The sequence below is a fragment of the Silurus meridionalis genome, chromosome 4, assembly GCF_014805685.1.
Source record: "Silurus meridionalis isolate SWU-2019-XX chromosome 4, ASM1480568v1, whole genome shotgun sequence".
In the NCBI taxonomy this organism is placed as follows: Eukaryota; Metazoa; Chordata; class Actinopteri; order Siluriformes; family Siluridae; genus Silurus; species Silurus meridionalis.
The window spans coordinates 9396519-9418784 of NC_060887.1; the positions used below are offsets into that span (position 1 = coordinate 9396519).

A 22266-nucleotide genomic window follows, 5' to 3' on the forward strand; every position below is an offset into this window, starting at 1 on the left:
GACAACATAAGAATAATAAAGCACGAGTCAGTGATTCAGATTAGTATAGGAGATGGCCTGATGGCCCACCACTGGTGGTTGCACAGTGCCCTGTAAAGAATTACCTTACTAAAAAAAGATTGACTGTTTTGAGCCCTAAATCGATACTTGTTTTCCTGGAAATTTATATTGGCATCCCCTCTTAGACCTCCTCATTCCAAGCAACTTACAATAATCTGAGCAGATGAGGGTTAAAGAACTTTGCTCAAAGGCCTAGTAATTGCAGCTTGGTATTGGTGGTGGTGGTGGGATTCAAATTCATAACCTTTCAATCATTAACCACTAAGCAACCACTTCCTTTGAGTAATTGCAGAGCATTTAAGATCCGTAATAGCATTCGGATAGGTGGAACATACAATACAGTCTATAGACCAGTTTGTAGACATCTATATGTTGGTCTTCCCCAAAATGTAGATTTTAAGTGCACAACGCTATAGAATTACGATTTTCCCTTCACCGAAACTCAAAGGCTCGGTCAAGTTCCAGCAATGATGATACCTCTGTGTACATTCAAAGAAGAACTTATTTCCACTGATCACCTTTTTGGATGAACTGGAAGAGACTGCACTACAGCTATTCTTTTTTGATAGCAGTACCTAACTTCCAGAGATGAAAAGTAAAAAATTACATTTGCTCGTTACTGCGATTGAGTAATGTTTTCGTGTACCTTCGGATTGTCAAAGTAGGTTTTAATGATCCGCAATTTGACAATGACTTAAGTATGATTTGTCGGAAGTTTTGTACTTAACTAAGTTTTAAATCGAGGTAAATAAACAAACAAACAAATCAATTAATCAATTCAAATAATGCAAGGGGGGGAAAAAATCGTGCCCCTGAAAGTTCTGCAATACTACACTTTTAGATCACAAGATGGAAATGGACAAAACAGACCTGTGCAAAAGTGTTAAAATAGTGCTGTTGTTGTTGCACTTTAATTTGTAAAGGTGCTCCAATTAAAAACAACTAGTTAGAGATTTATAGCCCCTTGTCCTTTTTGAACTAGTGAATTTACTTGTGCTTAAATAAATCATTAAAGTAACAGTACTTTTGCGTGAGTAGAAAATTGTATGACTCTTTCCACCTCTTGAGTCTTGTGGATGATTGAGCACAGCCACTCAGCAAAGCCTCGTTGACTTCAGCAAAAGCACCTACAATGGGCACTTGAGCTTCAAAATGACCATGGCGTGATAGAAGAAGTCAGGCCTGGTCTGATGAATGAGATTTCATTTGACATCATGTGGATTGCCAGGTGCTTGTGTGTATCTTAGAGGAATGCATGACACCGGATTACAATCTGCGAAGGGATAAAAACAAGGATATTTCTGTATCTAACACATACCTAAACATGGTTCCAGTTACACTTCTTCATTCCAACAGTATTCTGGAATGCCAGGTGCCTCTTTCAGCAAAATAAAGCATCTTAAGACAATACAAACATTGATCCGGAATGTTTAATGAACTTCACATTTAATTCAAGGTGCTGAACTCTAATTTCCCCAAATCTCAATCCGATTGTAAATCTGTGGGATGTGATGGACAAACCAAGTACGGTCCATTAATCAGTTTCCAGGACTTAAATGATCTGCTGGTAACATTTGAAAAGGTTCTGATGCCAGAGCACACCTTCAGAGATCTTGTGGAGTCTGGGCTTTGAGGGCTCGGAGTTGTTTTGTGGACCTACACAATACTGTGAATGTGGTTTTAATGTAATGGCTTTAATGTAAATTGGCTGCAGGTTCCCAATCCAAATGACACAATATGTGCATATGCGCATATAATGAGGCACTGAAGGGCAATATGAAGCCGCTACACTGTAAGACTTTGAATGGAGATAAATTATATAATTCTTTATCATGTTTAACCTCAATTCTTTACTCGATTTCCTTCATTATAAAAGTGTACTTGCTTGAGGTTCTCAGTTTAGTTTTTTCTTTTCTCCTCAAAAACATACACAACAAAGTAACAATTTTAATGAAGAGCTTTTCTGACCAGGACACTGGAACCGAGTTACAGTAAAATGGCCAGGGTCATACAGAGGTTTTCTAAGATGGGAATTCATTGAGAGAAACATGTACTGTGACATTCTGTCCCTTCAGAAACTTGGCTGAACGGCAGTTTCACATAATAACGACCCCAAACACACCACCAAGATGAAGACTGCCTTGCTGAGGAAGCTGAAGGACCAGCCAAGTATGTCTCCAGACCTGAACCCTTCTGAGCACCTGTGAAGATCCTCAAGCAGAAGGTGGAGAAGCACCATGTGTCTAACATCCAGCAGCTCCGCGATGTCAATATGAATGAGAGGAAGAGGATCCCAGCAACAACCTGTGCAGCTCTGGTGAATTCAATGCCCAGGAGGATTAAGGCAGTGCTACATAACAGTGGTGCTCACACAAAATATTGACACTTTGGACACAGTTTTGACATGTTCACTTTAGGGTGTACTCATTTTTGTTGCCAGAATCCTTAGCGGTAGCCGCTAACCTGATGCTATATCTCCTCTTTCCTTGTGTGTGTGTATATAAATATGTATATAGTGAAGAAAAATGTTCATTACATTCAGTTTGAATCAGAGAAAACTTTACAAATCCATGCTGTCCTGGTTTTAAGTGATTTAATTGTTTAAAGTCAAGATTTGAGCATGAGAATAAATGAAGTCAATGTTTCGATCTGTAAATGCAGTGTCTAAATGTATGTTTATAGAAAGTAAATTTATTCTAAAAGTATATATTTTATCCTCTACACATTGTTCCTTACACACATCTGGCATGAATATTGTTAAATACATATATATACTCTTAGTGTACTTGCGAATTAAATTATGCAAATTTCCTTTTTTTACACCGCCCAGAAATTTGATCAGTTTGCATAATTGCAACTACTCGAACTTCTAGTGGATGCTAAACTGCATTTGGTTGCTTTGTACCTGTACTATGCAATGACTATAAAGTTCTGTCTAATACACGTTTATGAACACTTCTTTCACCTTCGTTACTCGTGTGAACTGCTATGTCTCCTGGCGAATTTTAAGAAATGGGGAAACGTTTCTTTAGCTGAAAAGTGCAGAAGCGGCTAGTCTTTAGGCCCCGCCCCCCTCCGAATCGTCAGCGCGAAGCGACCAAACTACTGAGGTTGGCACTCCGGCTACAATCCATCAGTGGTGCTTTATTGAACTTGTGCCCTTTTGACAGTGAGATTAAAGATGATGTCCAGGGTTTGACTTAACAGCTTTTAATAATGAAAAAACAAAAAAAAAGGCAAAAATGTTAAAATGTTAAATTATTACTGTTTATTACACTTAGATGAAATGACACCGCCCCCCTCCCTCCCTTGAATAACATGTACGCTTGGTGTTTCATGTGAAAATAGCAAAAGACATGAAAACAAAAAAGCTAGCCGGCCCAACAAGAAACAACCCCCCCCACTAACTACTTCATAGCCACATGCAGTTCAGGCAAGTATCAAAAATTATCAAAGAAAATAATAATAATAATAATTATTATAATAATAATAATTAAATGAAACAACAAAATAGTAACGGTTTGACGCACGTAGGAACGCTTGATGCCCTGCTTGTGCAGTCTCACTGTATCGCTATCAAGCTTATGTGCTCTTTGATCTTAAGGGTCCTTTCTACCTCGTACATGTTAAGAGCAGAGAAAAGAAAAGGGAAATATGAAGGTCATCCGCAAACACAGCAAGGAAAGAAAAAAAAAATGCAAAACTTGATGAAGTTTTTTTTTTAATCATTATGTTCTCGTTTATGAACGCGTGAAGCAGACCTTATCTCCTTATATTACCTACATGATGACGGTGACGTTGGTGATGCAGATGATGCCACTTAGGAACGGTTGTTTTTTTTTTTTCCTTTTTTTTTTTTTAAAGAACGCTTATAAAAAATTGCAGCTGTGCATGAGTGTGGCAAACACTTCAACTCCGTGAATGATGGACATACAGGATATACAAATGTCTAAGACAAAACCTGGAGTTGAGAACTTGCCCTCGCCTAATGAACTCGCTAGCAGACGAGTGTCACTCCCTACCTGCTCCCTTCAACCCTTAACGACCCCCCCTTAAAATTGTCCCCCCCCCCCCCCTCCCTTTACCCCTACCTCTCCCTGGGTGGATTAATGATAGTGACGGAGAAAAGGAAGAAGGACAAAAAGAAGAAAGGAAGGAAGAAGTCAAGGAGACAGAAGCCAGATGATTTGATGGTCTCAGTGTGGATGGGATGATGAAAGCCAGATGTAAGGGGAAGCATAGACGCAGAAAGGGGGGATCAGTTTTCTCTTCCTTCCTCGGTGTCCTCGGCATCGCCCTGGTTGTCTGAGGTCCACAGCTGATGAGGTGAGACGAAAAAAACAAAAAAACAATAATAATAATTAGCACCAAGATCAAAAGCCCTGCACGCTTGGTGTGTATCTGCTTATCACCACCACAGCACCCGTGGCCTTATAGGAAGAAGTTGAAAACAAGGTTTTGGGCTCAGGATCAGTGTAATAAAGATCAATCAGTGGTTGACTCATTAATATCAATCTATTAATAAATTTGGTGTTGCTAATAGTAACAGAGTCGTTTTCACATAAATTGAGTTGATTAAACAAGAGTCTTGTGACAAAAATGATAACAGGAACATTATCGCCATAATAAATAGTTCTTTAGATACGTAAGTACATTTAAAGGCAAATACTTTTGTTCAAGTGAAAGTTTAAAGGGAGCACTTTTACTTGAGTCATATTTTCCCTACTGTATCTCTAGTTCATGGGGTGTGGTGGTGGGGGTGGTGGGGGATCGTTTGGTGAGAGACTTACTGTCAGGTTGTCTCGCAGCAGCTGCATGATCAGCGTGCTGTCTTTGTAGGATTCTTCGTTGAGCGAATCGAGTTCTGCGATGGCCTCGTCAAAAGCCTAAGAGGAAACGGAGGAAGAGAAAGAAAAAAAAAACCTGTGATGAAAATGGCACTGCAACCTCGAGCCTTTTCTGTGGTTTCTTCTTTAAACAATGACTCGGCTCTGGCTTCCTGCATCGACTTGATCGACTGCACGTGCTGCGCGCTTTTGTGCACGCACCGTCCACTTTAATAGGAACGCCTGCTCGTTCATGCGGCTAGTTAAAAAGGGCGCGAGGCAGAGCACTTAACTAAATGGAAACTCAATGTGCCGAATGACTTTGGATGCGGTGGCATGAGATTTTCCCTTCATTTAAGTGCCTCGATAATCTCCTGCTATACAGCTTTGACCGTGACCCTGCTGAACACCTTTGGGATGAATTTGAACACTGACTGCACTAGAGGTCAACTCATAGTGGATTTTACTGGTAGCTAGGTTGGATCGTACTTGCAGATAACCGATTAACCAAACGATATTTGGAAAAAAAAAAAAAAAAAACGGTACTGAACTTTATTTCAAAAACGTATATATAAAAAAAACCCCCTGCAAAATAAACTAAATCAAATTAAGATAAATGTATAAAGGAAAAAATATTATTATAGAATTAAACACAGCGCTCTACGTGCAGCACGCAGCCTCGCGTGTAGAAACAAACAGCACGCCACCAGGAAAAACTATTGATATGGACTATCGGTGCTGGTTAATTGGCAAAACCCATGTATCGTCGACCTCCTGACTGCACCCCAGTCCGATTGACCTACATCAGTACCCGCTTTTACTAACACCCTTGTGGCTGAATGAGCACAAATCTCCACAAGCACACTCCCGAATCTAGTGGAGCATCTTCCCAAAGGAGTGAAGGTTATAAGGGCAAATGGGGACTAAACATTGAAGATGTTAAAAAAAAAGCACATCACAAATCTTTTGGCTATATAATGTATATCAACTGTATAGACCACGATTTTGAATTCCCCCCCCCAAAAAAGAGGAATCTAAAGATAAATAAGCAGATGTGTTTTCAGAAAGCCTGCTGTATAATTTAGGATATGATGCAGAAATAAAAGTCCACCTTTACAGCAAGCAAATGCAACACCTGTGAAAACGAGGTGTGAGAAACCCACGTGTCCCGTTCACAAGGCGACTAGGTGATATGTTCTTTTGGTTTTTCCTCACGAGAAAACGTGTAAAAATAAATAAATAAATAAATAATAATAAAAAAATGATAATGATAATAATAACGCGTGGCCTCTTGGGGCTTCTGTAAAGTGGACAATGAACATGTGGTGTTTATGTGTACCGTTTTGGCCAGTTTGCAGGCCTGCTCAGGAGAGTTCAGGATTTCATAGTAGAAGACGGAGAAGTTAAGTGCCAAGCCCAGACGGATCGGGTGTGTGGGCTGCATTTCGGCCTTGCTGATCTCAAACGCGTCCCGGTAGGCTTCTTGTGAGCTGCTGATGATAGCTGGGTATTGGTGAAGGGAAAAAACAAACAAACAAACAAACAAACAAAAAATTAGATCAAGAAATGAATTGAAGTAAATGCCCAATGACTTAAAAAGTACACTTTCGACATGATGTACAGACAGTTTCAAATATTCTATCTACTTCATTAGCAACCCCCTGGCTCTCTCGAGCACACTGGACGTAATCTTGAGATCATATTCATCATCAACATTCCAACAATACACTAAAAGAACATTCCAAGGCGCTGCAAATGTCCCACCCTCCCCTGCCGGTGTCTATTCTGTATATGACACTCAGAAAAAGAAAAGAAAACCTTTTAAGGGAAAACAAAGACAACGAATCCTGTACATGATGCAGTTTTACTGAGAATAGTCTCCTGCTTTAAGTCTGTTCTATTTGTAGTTTTCTTAAACTTCTAAAGTCTTTAATAAAAAAAAATAATAAATGAATTAATAAAAAACGCTACTGAAATGACTATCTAACCTTTTTTTGTTATATTGGAAGACATTACAAAATAAGCTCAGGTGTACGCGTGTGCTTTTCTGAAAGTCAATCTGAATGGAATTTATTTCCAACTATACACATTCTTTATCAGAACGGTGGCAAGTCGGGGCAAACATCTGGATTCAAGTTCCAAGTTGATTACTGATGCTGTTTATATCGACTCTCTTCGTTAAGGCGCTCGAATAGGAAACATTAAACGAGATTGTTATAAACTGCAGGGGAAGGAATCGATACGCTTCAAATACACAATATGGATAAAAGTATTGGGATACTTTTTCAGCTATGTGTGGTTTCCCCCCAAACCCTTACCACAAATCTATAGGATGTCTTTGAATGCAAAAGCAGGAAATATTCCTTTCACTTGAACCAGAAGACCCAGACCTGTTGCAGCATGACAATGCCCCTGTGCACAAAGCCAGCTCCATGAAGATACACGGGTTGGCTTTACATGGGCTGGAGTGGAAGACTTAAGTGGCCTGCTATAAAGTTCTGACCTCAACCCAACTGATCATGAACCCTATATTTACTTTTTGCAGCTTAATGTAGATGGAAGTTCGAAATGGAGAGAAAAATATGCATTTTCAACCGAAAATATATTAGTGTGGACAAAGACAAAAAGAACATTTTATGTAGCGGTCGATTGCTAGTGGATTTTCCAAATATCGATAGCTGGGTTGGATCGTACTTGCCAATTAAATCAACCGTTAGTTTTTAAAATGGATATTCGCGAAAAAAAAAAAAAAAAATTCAAAAAGAAGAACACTCCATATAACATTAAAAATATTGAACTTAATATTGAAATAAAAAAAAATAAAAAAGTACTAAATCATAGAAATATGCTGAAGGAATTAAACATGAACATATTCATTTATAAATGTAATTATATAACTAATAAATTATAAATATAATATAGCACTCTCCGTGCAGCACGCGGTCTCATGTTGGAATGTATAAAAAACGTGTCTGTGATTCGCCTCTTGTAAGACCAGCAAACCGGAAGCCGGAAAAACTATCGTTATGGATTTTTGGCAAAAAATCCAGCAATTAACTATCAGTGCCGATTCATGGGCAAAACTGGTGAATCGGTTGCCCTTAAGTTTTTTTTGTGCTATAGAGATGTGCTATAGAGACCGATCTAATAATAATAACATTTTGATATCTAAAACCTGCCAAAACACAGAATTTATTATACTGATTGCATTTACGATGCAATAGATATATTGAATTTAATAATTTTGAATAAAATAATACAAATGGAAGGAAAAGGAAACTGAAAGGAATGGAAAAGTGGTATCACTGCTTTTGTCTGCGCAGAATACAACATTAGAGAGAAAAAACCCCAAAACAAACCATATATACTACACCAGTAAAATGCTATTCAGCAAACCATGGACTGGGTATTTTTCACAAACTTGCACAAATAGGACAAAACATTTTCTAAAAGCCTTCTGAGGTTCGCAATCTATCCGATAACCCGGATATAGCGCGAATGAAAAAATGAAAGAAAGTGCTCATTATTCCTCGTTCAGACGAATACAATCGACGGCCTGTTTCATAAATGAATTAAATAACCAGCAGAACTTGCTCTATTCTCAGATGAATCAGTGGTATTTGCACTGGCTCATCAGATGACATCCCAAAACCCAACACAAAGTTACGAGCGATTCAACAGCAATGTGTTATTTTGAGTACAAACTTTATACTTAAAAAATAAATAAAAATTAAGCCTGACTGCAGTAGCACTTCAGACTCGTTTCTAGACCGAGAAGAATCAGTTAAATCTATAGCTAAATCTATATTTCAGGCCGCGACTGCTTGGAGTGAGAAGCGCAGAAAGCCACTTGATAAAATGAAAGGCCGTGCTCATTTGAATGTTCTCGTTGCTTCACTGCCACGTGATGTCCCATAAACTTCCTGGCACAGGAAGGCAGTTAGTCTGTGACTCTTTATTCTCACAAAAAAGAAAAAAAAAGGGGGATGATTCAACATGATTCATCCTGCTGAACTACTGGAAGCAGAGAACTGGAATCGTTAAAAAGGTTGCATTTCTTCTTGTTCTCGTGCACCAAAAGCCTCACATGTATACATAAAAATACAGATATGTACACACATTAATGCACACATACACACATATACATACACAGTGCCTTCGGTATCCCTGGAAAATATGAGCAAAGAATGGTGTAAATCGCTTTTTTTTTTGTTGTTGTTAAATCCTTTCATCTTCATGTATATCAAACAATTACAAACACCACACTAGAAATGTGGGTGGAACAATTATTGGCACCCCTTCTGCTCAATCATTTGTGCTTGATTTATTGAGTCTTCTCCTAAACCAACCGAGGTTGGCGAATTCATTGCAAGGGATCTGATCGATCTACACTGAAACAGCTTTTCCACCACCTGACCTGACTGGAATAGTGCTGCTGTGCGATTGTAGAACCCCCCCCAAAATAAAAATAAAAAAACCATCACCAGATTACAGATTAGCTGAGTTGCATCTGGAAAACTTGTGTTTTAATGAATAGGTTTTAAACACTTCCTAAAACCTCCGGGGCCTCGTCACTTCCTCAGCTTTGCCCACGAGTGAACCGTTCAAGCAAAAGGAAATGGTTGCACAGTGGAAACCACAATGCCCTAAGGTAAGTGTGTGTTTGGTTCAAGCACATCCATGGCTTCCGAACTCCTTCGGGGACATGATGTCATTTAAAAAACTATTTAAAATAAATAAATATGAATAAACAAACAAACAAACAAACAAACAAAAACTTTGATCCAGCATCCTGTTGTAAAGGTAACGCTACTGCTTAACGCTCGTGCCAGTAATTCTGCAGGGCGAAAAAAATAAAACGGGTGTGGCGCAGTACCGGATGACTAATGCGCCTGTTCAAGACGGGCTTCAAAGGAACAAACAAAAAACGTCACCCTGAGTTTGCCGAAACCCTTTTTACGCTTTTTTTTTAATGCACACTGATATAGATTATGACTGTGATTGAGCGCTGGCTCTCTGCTTTCAAACCTCCTGTTCAGTAAAAAAGACACTGGAAGAAGTGAGAGATTAGAGTTGGGAAATTCTGGCCGTGTTCAAGATTGCTAACTTTCCATGGGAACTAATGGGAATATAGGGGAATTAGCAGGAAGTAAAGGGAATAAACTGGGAATTTACAAAATTGCAGGTGTCTGCCTATAACAGGGAACTTAAATATTGTTAGGAATAAAAAAAAATCTTGCAGGATAATTAAAACAACCAGATTGAATGCAATCCAGCTGGATTTCTACCCTGCACATTCATCAACTGCATGCACATTACATGCGATGTTCCTCCATAACATACCACAGATCATTTCTTAAATTCTGCACATAAAATAATGTAAACAAAAAAAAAAGATGTCGATCTTGCTGAGAATTTACATAAGTTACATAAATATTACATAAATATTATAAAAAACCTGCTATATGTAAGCTATTTAGCAACAAAACTTAACAATTAATTTAAAAATGCCATTTTATTTAATCTGTATTAGTTGGCATGCATGTCAGCTAGTGACCAAAAAACAAATGTTTATATATATGTTTGTATATAAGTCAGTTTATATACATTTCCATACGTTCTTAATGAATTCCTATAAATTCCCATAAATTCCTTTCAATTCCAATAAAATTCCCAGAAATATGGGGTCAATTTTGAACTTGGAATATTTCCCAAATTTATTTCCAGATTTCAAGATGAAGCTCAGATGGAAAGTTTCTGAACCTGTGCAAGCCTATGAGCGAGTGAGTGAGCGAGTGTTTAAAGGAAATGCTTACAGCTTTTGTCTTCTCCCACGGCTACCTCGGCTAAGTAGCGGAAGTAATCGCCTTTCATTTTCAGGTAGAAGACTTTGCTTTCGGCTGGGGTCGCCTTCGGGATCAGAAATTTGTCCAGAAGAACCTGAGAGAGACAAGCAGAGGGAAAAAGAGGAGAACAATAAGACCTATGCAAAAATTCACACAAATCTCTCCCATGTTCTTAGTATGTTAGCTATGACCCCCCCCTCCAAATTAAATTAAATAATTTTATTTTTCCATGTTTTACAGATTAACAATCCAAATGTATTTTTTAATTACCGTATTTTCCAGACTATACGCCGCTACTTTTTTCCCACGCTTTGAACCTCGCGGCTTAAACAATGAAGCGGCTAAATTATGGATTTTTCCTGGATTTTTCCCGGTTTCACAAACTTCAAGCCAAAAAACTGAGCCCCATAACATTACACCAATGAAATTGCCAAACGGGTTCAGGTGACCAATGAAACTCTTTATATTAAATCAGATGCGCTCCCACTGAATCGGGCTGCACCACATCATAAATATGGATGAGGTTCCTCTGATGTTTGACCTGCCGCTCACTCGGACTGTCTACAGGAAAAGCGAATCATTCGTCACACTAAAAAAACAATGGAGCATAACAAAACGCACTTCATCTGTGTTCTGAGCTGCACGGCATCGGCAGAAAAGCTTCACCGATGGTGATTTTTAAACGCACGACGATGCCAAAAGAAAGGAAGGAGGAAGACAGTGAACAATGACTTTCTTGGTAGGCTACTGTTTAGATACAAGCCGTGTTACAGACACTGTCTTCCAATAAAGCCTGAGCCTTGATTGCTCTACTGAATGAGTAGTTCAGGAACAGTGGGATGTTGGATATAATCTTTCTGCAGTTGTGACTTTAATGGTGTCAGTGATGTTTTTCCACAAACTAATTCATCAAGTTTCCTTTAATCAATTTTGTGTTCACCATATTTTCCTGAAGATGCGGCTCTACCTCTGCCATGGTAATCTGTATTCTATGTGACTCTCGGGGACACGCCTCGCTCTCTGTAGGGTTGTAATACGTCATGTTCACGTAACAGCAGCGGTGCTGAGAGGACACGCTTGAGAAACCAATCAACATAGAAAATATTGTTAGAATAATAAATAGTAAAAGTATAGCCTATCTACTAATAAATATATATAAATACATTGTTATTTGCAAATGAAGCTCTTGATCTCACTGTCTCTTGCTTGTGGCAATCTACAAACCAAAGGTTTAGTTTGGACAAACCTTTATGCAAAGTAGGTCTCGGAAAACCTTACAACTAAAGAGAAGGCCACTGTGGATGCTGGTTTTAATATATTTTTGGTAATCTCAAATTCTGTTGCCTGATGCTGTAGACAGGCAGTCTATAATTACTGATCAGGCACAGAAATGAAGTAAGTGTAGAAAAACAACCACAATGATACTGTATTATTACTATATTATTACTATTACGACTATATGCTCCTCAGCGGCTGGGAACCGAAGAGCCTTCATAAGTTAACGAATACATTTGTGGTTATGACGTATCAGGATTAGGTTGGCAAAGGGGCAGAACATTTCTGGAAACTTTCCAGAAACTTTCATCTCCTTCATCTGGGGAATTTGGGGAAATATTCCAAGTTAAAAACTTGGAAATTTGGTTAAATGTGTATAAATTATATCATATACAATATAAACATTTATTTAGGTCATAAGCTGACATGCATACAAACTAATATAGACTTACGACATTTCTGACTTTGATATGTTAGTAGAATTTGGTTGCGTAATAGCTTACACAGCTATTTTTCAAACATAAATGTAGGTAATATTTATGTAATTTAATAAGTGAATAAGATGGACATTTTTCCCTCATTATTTTGTGTGCAGGATTCATGCACAGTGCACGTAAGGGGGTGTGGCCTCAGTAGGCCTGCAGTAAGTGTGTGCATGTGTGCATGTGTCTGATGAATGTGTAGGGTAGAAACTGAAACTGTTTTAAATCTGGTTGTTTAACTACGTTTAAGTTGCCTGTTATCGGCTGACATGCAATTTAGAAAATTCACAGTTTATTTCCGTTAATTCCCATATCTTCTCATTAATTTCCATAGTTTTTCAAATCTTTTAGTAGATTTGCAACCTTAATCAGGATTGGCCGTTTCGCCCTTCATGCACAGTCAAGCATGTGCAAGTGTGACTCATTTCCACTGCCAGACTGTACCACATATCATGAGCTTAACAAAATATGAGCATCTGGATGTATTGCTTTATTGGTGACTTGCGTCTGAGTGCACGAGCCCTCACTCGAGTGCTTCTAAAAACTATGTCCTTCCGACCGAGAAATACATTGAAAATGTGCAACTGTCTGCTCTTGAACTTGGCATTAGGTTCAATCTTGCCAGAGTTCATACTGTGACTTGACATTCAGCCCTTGCCACAAGTTAATCAGTAAATTAGTGTTTACTCAAAGTTCACTGAAACTCTTAACAATTACACTAGCACATATGAGACCATATGAGACGGCTCGTGTTTCAGATATGCACCATCAAACTGTAAAAATAAAATAAAAGCAAGTTAATAAACTACGTAATAAACTAAACGGCTTCTGTGGAGACCACGGCCCCGCCCACTTGTGTACTTTTGCCTCACAAGGCCCAGTCGCAAGACAATCGAAGTAAAGGGAAAGTAATCATTACGAGAAGCAAACATGGATTTCACGTCACATGACTCAGTGATTTTTCTTTCGCTTGTTTTAGCTAAAAAACAAAAACAAACAAAAAAAAAACGGAAAAGCATTGTTACTATATCAGACCATCAAGGAGTAAAAAACTGAAAGGAGTGGCCGAAAAAGGGGAGGTCGAAAACTAAAAGATAGATAGATAGATAGATAGATAGATAGATAGATAGATAGATAGATAGATAGATAGATAGATAGATAGATAGATAGATGGTGACAAATGTTATCTACAAGGTGGTGGAAAAAACTTTCGGAAACTAGTTTTGTAACAGTTCAACAGATGGCAGCACAAAGCTGCACACAAAGTCACAGGGAGCACCGACCTTCATAAGTCAGCATGCCAAAAGGCATCATCTGGTGTATATCGGGAGCTGCGCAACCGGTGCTCTTCTGACCGCGTGCGTTATCACGCCTGCGATTTCATCATGGACAGCAAGTTATAACAAAGAGTGTGACGATGTGAGTTTCATGATCATCATTATCTCACTTCCGCACACTCGCCAGATTTCGCTCCTGCGGACCTCGAACTCTACCGAAGACAAATCCTGACAATTTCACATATCGAGGGAGCGAATGAATGAAGAATGGAAGGAATGAAGACATTTGCTAAAGTCTGCTGAAATAAGAACATATCTTTAGAAAATTTTATATTAAATGTAAAACACACACACACACACACACACACACACACACACACACACACACACGCCTGTATTACCCAAATGGGTTTTAACAAATGTGAACTATTTTTTCCTTCTTTTTTTTTATTTATTTTATTTATCAATTTTAGAGCTGCAACAACTAATTGATAAAATCGATAATGAAATTAGTTGTCAACAAATGGCATTATCTATTACTTGGGCTGCTCAAGTTAAGGTTTAGCATGACGGTAAGATAACGCAGCCGATTGGGAAATGGCGCACAGTACAGGATCAACCAGCAGCAGGAACAAGTGTGCATCCCAAGTCATCTAAGGCATGGGAGCATTTTATATTAAACACAACAAAGAAAACTGTAACCTACAAGTTATGAAAGCGGAGTTTGTGTGGGATAGAAGTACCACAGTGATGCACGAGTACATGAAAAGAAAACACGCTGGAGTCACGGATGATGGCGAAACATCAGCACTATAAGAAAAAAACTGTCTAATCCTCATCATGTGAAAATGGTGTAGTATTTGTATTAACTGTTTATAACATCGTGAGCATCAGGTGGTGCAATCAGTTCGCTCGCGAACAAACGCTAAATCTAAAAGCAGCAAATAACAGCAGCAGTAAACCAGTACATTTTTACTCACTGTTGTGGTTTTAGCGAATGCTTATGCATTTGTACACCAACGCATATTTTAGTTCGCTGCGTTTCTCCGTTCCATTCTCTTTTTATAGCATTTTTCTACCACAACAGTAACTTATCTGTTTTCCAACGTGATGTACTGCGACTTTACTGAGTTCAAATGCTTGTTTTTTTAATGTGTGTATATTTAATTTATGCATAAGTTATTTAATTATTATACAAAATGTAATTAATTATATATTCTAAATCAGGGGTCACCAGGTTGCCGGCACCAGGGGTCACCAGGTTGCGGGCACCAGGTTGCCCGCAAGGACCACATGAGTCGCCCACAGGCCTTTTCTAAAAAATTGTTCACCATAGCGCCACTTACCAGTGAGCTGCATCACATTTTTTAAATCACACTTGCATTGGTGTGAATTTGAAAATGACAATATTAAAATATAGATGACTAGATATAGATGAATATTGTTAATTATTAATAATAACATATAATTAAAGATAAATTGAGCAAATTTGTTATTTCAGAAGTGTATATCAAACTGGTAGCCCTTCACATCAATCGGTACCCAAGAAGTAGTTTTCAGTTTCAAAAAGGGTGGTGACCCCTGATCTACATGCTTATATTTGCACAAATGAACAAAATGGGTATTTTTTTTTTAACAAAAATTGTCAAAACAATGTTGTATAATATTTTATATAAATGTTTTTAAGCATGGTTGTCAACTTGCCATCTGCAAAATGCAGTAAAAATGTACACAAATTGCTTCCTCAAATGCTTTATTTTCTGTATTGTACACCGTATCGTCATTGTAAGATTGAAAAATCTTAAGTGGAACCATCATAACTCAGAGACGTCTGTGTATAGTTATAATAAGCAAAACATAAAAAAAAAAAAAAAAAAAAAAGATTTGTATCGGATAATCAAAATAATCGATAGTTGCAGCCCTAATCAATTTAATTTGTGCCAATTTAATTTCTGAAAATGTTCATAATAATAAACTGCGTTTATAAAAAAAACGACAAGTAGTTTAATGTTTTGCATTTCTTCCCCCCTAACCGTACCGAAATTGAACAGACCTGTGAATTTTGTACACCGCTAGTAAGGAGTGTTATTTATAATAACAATAATGATTAAAATAATAAATTGTGATCATGTGACGTGTAATAATCTTCAGGCCCTGAACTCGGCGCTTCGGAAACAAAGCATTTAACCCAGTGGTCCCCAACCCCCGGGTCAATTGGCACCGGGCCCCACAGAAAGAATACATAACTTACACTATTTCCGTTTTATTTATTATCTGATTCTGAATGTTTTTATTTAGGAAAATTACCGCATTCTCCCCACCACATCTGTCTATGACTCACTCTTGATGCATGTCATGATGCCTCAGTCACATGTCTTACCTCCATCCTCTACCTTCTTAAAGGGGCTGCTCCTTCCGCTAACACATAATACATTACCGCTAAACTGAAACCCCAAAGCGAGCAAAATGAACAAAAACCAACACAGTGGATTAATGATTATTATTATATTTAGAAAATACCAGTGTTTATGCCGGTCGTATCATTTTATTTTGTTGTATTTATCCGCCACACCTTAAAGACCGGTCCGTGAAAATATTGTCTGACATCAAACCGGTCTGTGGCGCAAAAATGATTGGGGACAACTGATTTAACCCACTGCAGCACAGGAATCTTCCCTATATTTTACAATTATTTCCTGATCTTTAGGGCTTCATCAACACCTAACACAGATTCAACCTCTCAAAATTTATTGAACACTGTGTGTGTGTGTGTGTGTGTGTGTGTGTGTGTGTGTGTGTGTGTGTGTGTGTCAACCAGCTGCTTAAAGTCTATTCGTTTGATTCAATTGAACCTGCCTATAAAATATCAAACAACTGACCTGATTATGACAGAAATATACACATGGGTATTCAATTAGCAAGCACTGCTCAAGTGCTTCACAGTGCTAATCCTCGCGCTCAGCCGGTAAGCTCACGCGCTTAGATTCATACATTCAGGATTTCTTTTTCGTCAAGAAGGCGACAACATGTCAGTGGAATAAATGCGAACCATTAACCTGACAGGAAAAACCTGGCAGCAGCAGGCAAAAAGCCTTTAACAATTTTACATTATAAGGATGGACACACACACACACACACACACACACACATCCTAAACTGCTCCGTCTATATCCAACCTTCATTTATTTACATGTTATTTATGTATTGTGATGAAAGGTGCAGGTTGTAGTGTGAACGTTGCTATAACGACAAGGGAAACTGTAAGTCCAGGCAATGTGTTCAGCTTTTTCATTTTGTGTCTGTCATGAGATTATTATTCACCACAGTAAAACTCCATCTACATGTTTATTACTGACAGACAGGAGGCACATTTGTCTGGCACACACCGAGGTTGTGCATTTTATATACGCAGACTATTCTGGTATAAGGAGGGTTAAAATGCCTTCACTCATGTTCTAATATCCAAGCTCTGTCTGGGAAACTGAAGTGAAGTTAATTAGGATCTGCCTCAGCATGTTAGATGCCACTGCTACTCATCCAGGCAATAAATCAATAATCATTTGTTAAACTAATACGGGCCGTTTTAACACCACGGTGGGTCGACTGAGACTCAAAACACACACGGTAAGAATCGCATGATTTCTAAAAACTTAATCAAGATCAAACCTTTCGAATGGTTATTATTCTAATATATAATCAATGATTCATAGAATTGTTTTTCAGGAGAAGATTCTGATTGGAGTCTATGAGTGTTTATTCTAGACTGAGTCGTGACTCAACTGAGCGCAACATTAATGTGTGAGGAGAAAAAAAAAATCAGAGGTGCAATATTGCATATTGCTGTTTGTAGATGTGGGAGAATGAAATTTTCCCTTCACCAAACCTGTCTCTGTGCACAAGGCCAGCTCCATGAAGATATGCTTTACATGGGTGGGAGTGGAAGATCTGCTATAGAACATGATGAATTGGAACACTGACTGCACCCCAGGACCTCCTTCACCTACATCAGTACCTGACTGATGAGCACAATCTAAAATCTAGAGGAACGTTGGATTGGGCTCAGAGCTCTTTAGAAAGCTATTCAAGATCTTCCACACCAACCATGGGCTTTGTGGACAGAAGCCTTGTCTAGCTCGAGCAGGTGTGTGTCTCCTAGTTCTGTGAAGTGAAGGGAATAACATGAGTTCAAATCTCAGCACTTAATAAATGAGATGAACGCAAGTCAGGTCTTTTAAAAGTGATGACTGTCGGATCAGTAGGATTCGGCTCACACTATGCCATTGATTGGCGAAACAATTCAATCAGTCAGAAACTGAGAAATACAAATAAAACCTTCATCACTGGTTCACAACATCTGCAACTGGGGCACACAGGGTTCAAATTGAGATTTCAAACCTTAAATCCTCTTTATCACCGCAGCCAATGACCAAGACCTGCAAGTCAATATGTACAACACTGTCCACCGAAAAGAATAAACACACATACACATACATATCATTTTCATTCTCGTACTTTTATAACCCGTGTTCACGTGCACGGACCTTTCCTGAGGGCTAAGGACACTTGGGTCTGGGACAAATGGGATCGAGGCTAATCTGGTAGGCTTGTCTGAAGAATTTCTGAGCTCATACCTTAGGAAGATTATCACCTTCCATCACAGGTAGCCTGATGCACTGCCACCTGCTAATTCTTAGGTACGATCACAGAGGATGATGAAAATGATCACATCTCAAAGGGCTTTATTCCTCTTCAACCACAGCAACTAGCCAGAAGCCATTATTTTTTATCCATTTATCAGTGCAAGGACTACTTTACACCGGAAAGACCATCTCTCTTTCTCTCTTTGGGAGGTAAGAATAATAATAATAATAATAATAATTAAAAGAAAAAAGGAGGAGAACAAACCTCTTTGCATGAATGTTCTATCGATCTCTCTTTATTGAAAGCTCTCGCGTGTCAGTGACTACACATTTCCCTCTCTCATTCCGCTTATGTTCTTAATAGTACTTAAAAAAAAGCAGCTTCAAATACACATTTACTTTCCCTGGTCAGATCTCAAGGCATTCAGATCAATCGGATGAAAGTGATCAGTGATTTACCGTAATATTGATCATAAATTATTGTCATCATCATATTGAAATTGGCTCCTGTTAACCGGGGTTAATTGGTCAGCTAGAAAGCTTTGTACATTTGGACATTGTACATTTCTATTTATTTCATACATATCTTTTATCTTTATCTCCCTTTTCTTTTTTTACAGAATTCTTTTTAACAATATATGACAAAATGTTGAGCAGGAATTAGGATGTAATTATTTAACATCGCCGCTGGTACGTCTTAAAATACGGGCGACAACATGAAGGTTCCCGCTATGAAGTTCAAGCACATTCTATTCTCTAAATACCATTTATATTCAACAGCCTGGGCGAGGAAACAGTCGGCCCTTACCAGCACGTCGTTGCAGATCTCCTTCAGCTCCTTCTCGATCTTCTCACGATACTCCTTGGCCATCTGCTGCTTCTTCTCGCTTCCTTCGGTCTTTTGCTCAATGCTGGAGACCACCCTCCAGGAGGAGCGGCGTGCGCCCACGACGTTCTTGTAGGCCACCGAGAGCAGATTGCGCTCCTCGTTCGAAAGCTCGGCGCCGCCCTCCGTCACTGCCTTCATGGCGGCTGCCATGTCGTCATAGCGCTCGGCCTGCTCGGCAAGCTTGGCCTTCTGCACTAGTTCACCTGTATCCATGGCTGCTCAGAGCTAGAAGGAAAATGATGCCTGCTTATTTACATTATTAGGCACAATTATAGCAGAAATTTGAGAGAGATAGGTGATGCTATATAAAACACATGCCTGCTCCCAATATATTCACAACTCATTAACAAACTCTTTGATGTGATATCTGATATACTTTATACACTAAAATCTGCAGTGCATGAAAAGCTCAAGAACTGATCATTATATATGTATATTATTATATACCGCTGAATGATATGAATGAAACTACCAGCACAGTGATGCCCAGTACACACACTCATAGATTCTGATCACATCAGAAAGGCTATGACATCATCAGTAGGTCAAAATGTTTACACTGATCCCACTGATTCCTCAACCTGGACTCCATAAACCCCTTCTGTACTGCACATTTTCTCATTATCTCCTAGACGCACACTGGGCATGATCCGATACTCTGTGATGCGGCCGACTAGGACGCTGGAAAAAGGATCGTCTCGGTGACGGGATTAATTTAGGCTGTTTCCCAAACGGGTGAGAATTCCCTACACAAGTGTCCTATATAGGAAATGAAATAATGGCTCAGGCATTAAGTTCAAAAGAAAGTACAACAAGCCTCCGATTTGCAATAACGCAAGGGTTGGACCTTTAAACCAGACCTTTTTTATTTTATGTACATCATTCTTTTATATCATTCAGAATATCAACACATTCGGTGGACAAGTGGCAGAAAATAGTGTGAATATTGTAATGATTTATCATGTTGCCCTACCAATGTGTATTTCTAGATATTTGGTCGACTTGATTGCTTTGATCTGATCAGAAATTGCCTCCTGTGTGGAAAGAGGGGTTCCTTTTCTCAAAGATGTTTAATTTTTTTTACAATAAATACATATTATATAAAAGCTTTTGAATTAGAATGCACAGCGTAGGTGCGCATGCGCGAAACGTCTCACTGGGTAGTTATCTAGTAACACGGAATTCACGTATTATCACACGATCCTGATTATTCCTCGTCTTCTAGGTTAATAAAATAAATAAATCCTGGCATATAATAAATCCTGGCATATAGTATCTCCTTTATTTATTTATTTTTTTACCTCCATTTTGCTCGATTTATAAAAGACGAGTCAGAGAGCCAGATAACTACGGAGCGAACGCATCAAATAACGAATCAAGCATAAAAAAATCAGACAAATCAAATATTAAACATTACATAAAGGAAAAATATATTATTCACAATGAAAATCTGCAACAAATCGGCACTATTGTACGGGGAATGCGGATGTGCCTTTATTCCTCACCACACCCAGTTCTCCAGTCGGCTGCTCGCTGCCTAGTCCGGTTTCTCTTTCCCTCGCTTAGCGAACACACCAGAAATATTATAAACACGACACCGAGTTATCGAGTGATTTTTGTATTATAACTGGATGAATACATTTAATAAGCAGTAAATCATTAGAAGGTGAAAAAGCGCTTAATCCTGCTTAGCGGAACGTCACCGCTTTCGCATCACCCCACCACCCAATGTATTCATACGCTTTCCGTTATACAACACATCTCCATCCCCGTGTGGAAAAACAAACACAAGAACACCTATGGAAAGAATCACCTTTTACATATGATACAAATAAAAATCATTATTTAAACATGTTTAACGCAATCTCGATCCGGGCCATCTCAATAGGAGATTGTTCGATGTATATATCTATCTTTGTAATAATGTATTCATTGAATTATTAATTTATCTATGTATCTATACATTCATCCATCCTAACTACTCGATCGCCTGCCTAGTGCTCCTTCTGTGCCGTTAATCAGGCCAATGAATGGCGATGCTGAAACCACTGCATTACGGCTCTTATCATAGTTCTTTGAGGTTTTTCTATCCATCCACCCATCCATCCCGATGAACGAGTATATCTAACCATCCCAACCAATTTCAACCCCGCGCCTAAGTGGTTCGTTAGTCGTTTTTTCCCCCTTCAGCATCACCGCGGCCATCTTTAATGAACCCGGTTTAAACAAGCTAGTGACCGCTTTACATGCTTTATTTTGGAGATAATGAAATTACGTCATGTGCTGCTCCAGGGACAATTCCCGGTCCTTGGGTTGTGTACGGAACGGTAGAGGAGCAAACGGCGGTGAAGAGATGGTTATAAAAGCGTCCTTACCTGGGATGAGAGTGACGGATGAGGATGCTGTAGCGGAGCGAAGGCTGGCTAACTGCTGCGCACAGCTGATTCTCGCGGGGGTCAGTGGCGCTCGGCACGGGGTTTCCCTCCAATCACAGACCGGCCCCAGGGGCTGAGCCGGAGCCGGGCGCCATGACGTCAGCGGTAACCAAGGCAACGCCGGATTTAGCAGCCTAGGTTGGATCGAGCGGTCCAAACCGTGCTCGAATGGATCATGGCTGCTGGGTGTAGTGCAGATTCGTGGTGGAATACGTGGTGAATAACACGGCCAAGTGGAGTAAATGATGAGTTCAGTGATGTCCTGCCTGAATCAAATTACATGACACAATACACCCTTGGGCCCTTGAGCAAGACCCTTAACTCTCTGTATCATGGCTGATCCTGTGATCTGACCCCAGCTTCCATACAAGCTGGGATATGCGAAGAAAAGAATTTCACTGTGCTGACAAATAAAGGCTCTTCTTCTACATTTATGGCATTCGGCAGACTCCCCCTTATCCATGGCGATTTGCATGTATCTCGTTCATACAACTGAGCTTGTATGAGGCACCCATAAGTGGCAGCTTGGTGTGGCT

General features: G+C 39.1%; 1 protein-coding gene across 1 annotated transcript; it reads right to left on the reverse strand.

Annotated features, from left to right (window-relative positions):
* Positions 1-3764: 3764 nt before the first annotated feature.
* Positions 3765-21828, reverse strand: ywhabl (tyrosine 3-monooxygenase/tryptophan 5-monooxygenase activation protein, beta polypeptide like). The gene is made up of 6 exons (XM_046848240.1): positions 21671-21828; positions 19215-19520; positions 10703-10826; positions 6226-6389; positions 4851-4946; positions 3765-4378 (listed from the first exon to the last, which is right to left on the reverse strand). Exons 2-6 carry the CDS (start codon positions 19506-19508, stop codon positions 4319-4321), a joined length of 738 nt encoding a protein of 245 aa, XP_046704196.1. The 5' UTR covers positions 19509-19520; positions 21671-21828; the 3' UTR covers positions 3765-4318.
* Between the last annotated feature and the right edge of the window lie 438 nt (positions 21829-22266).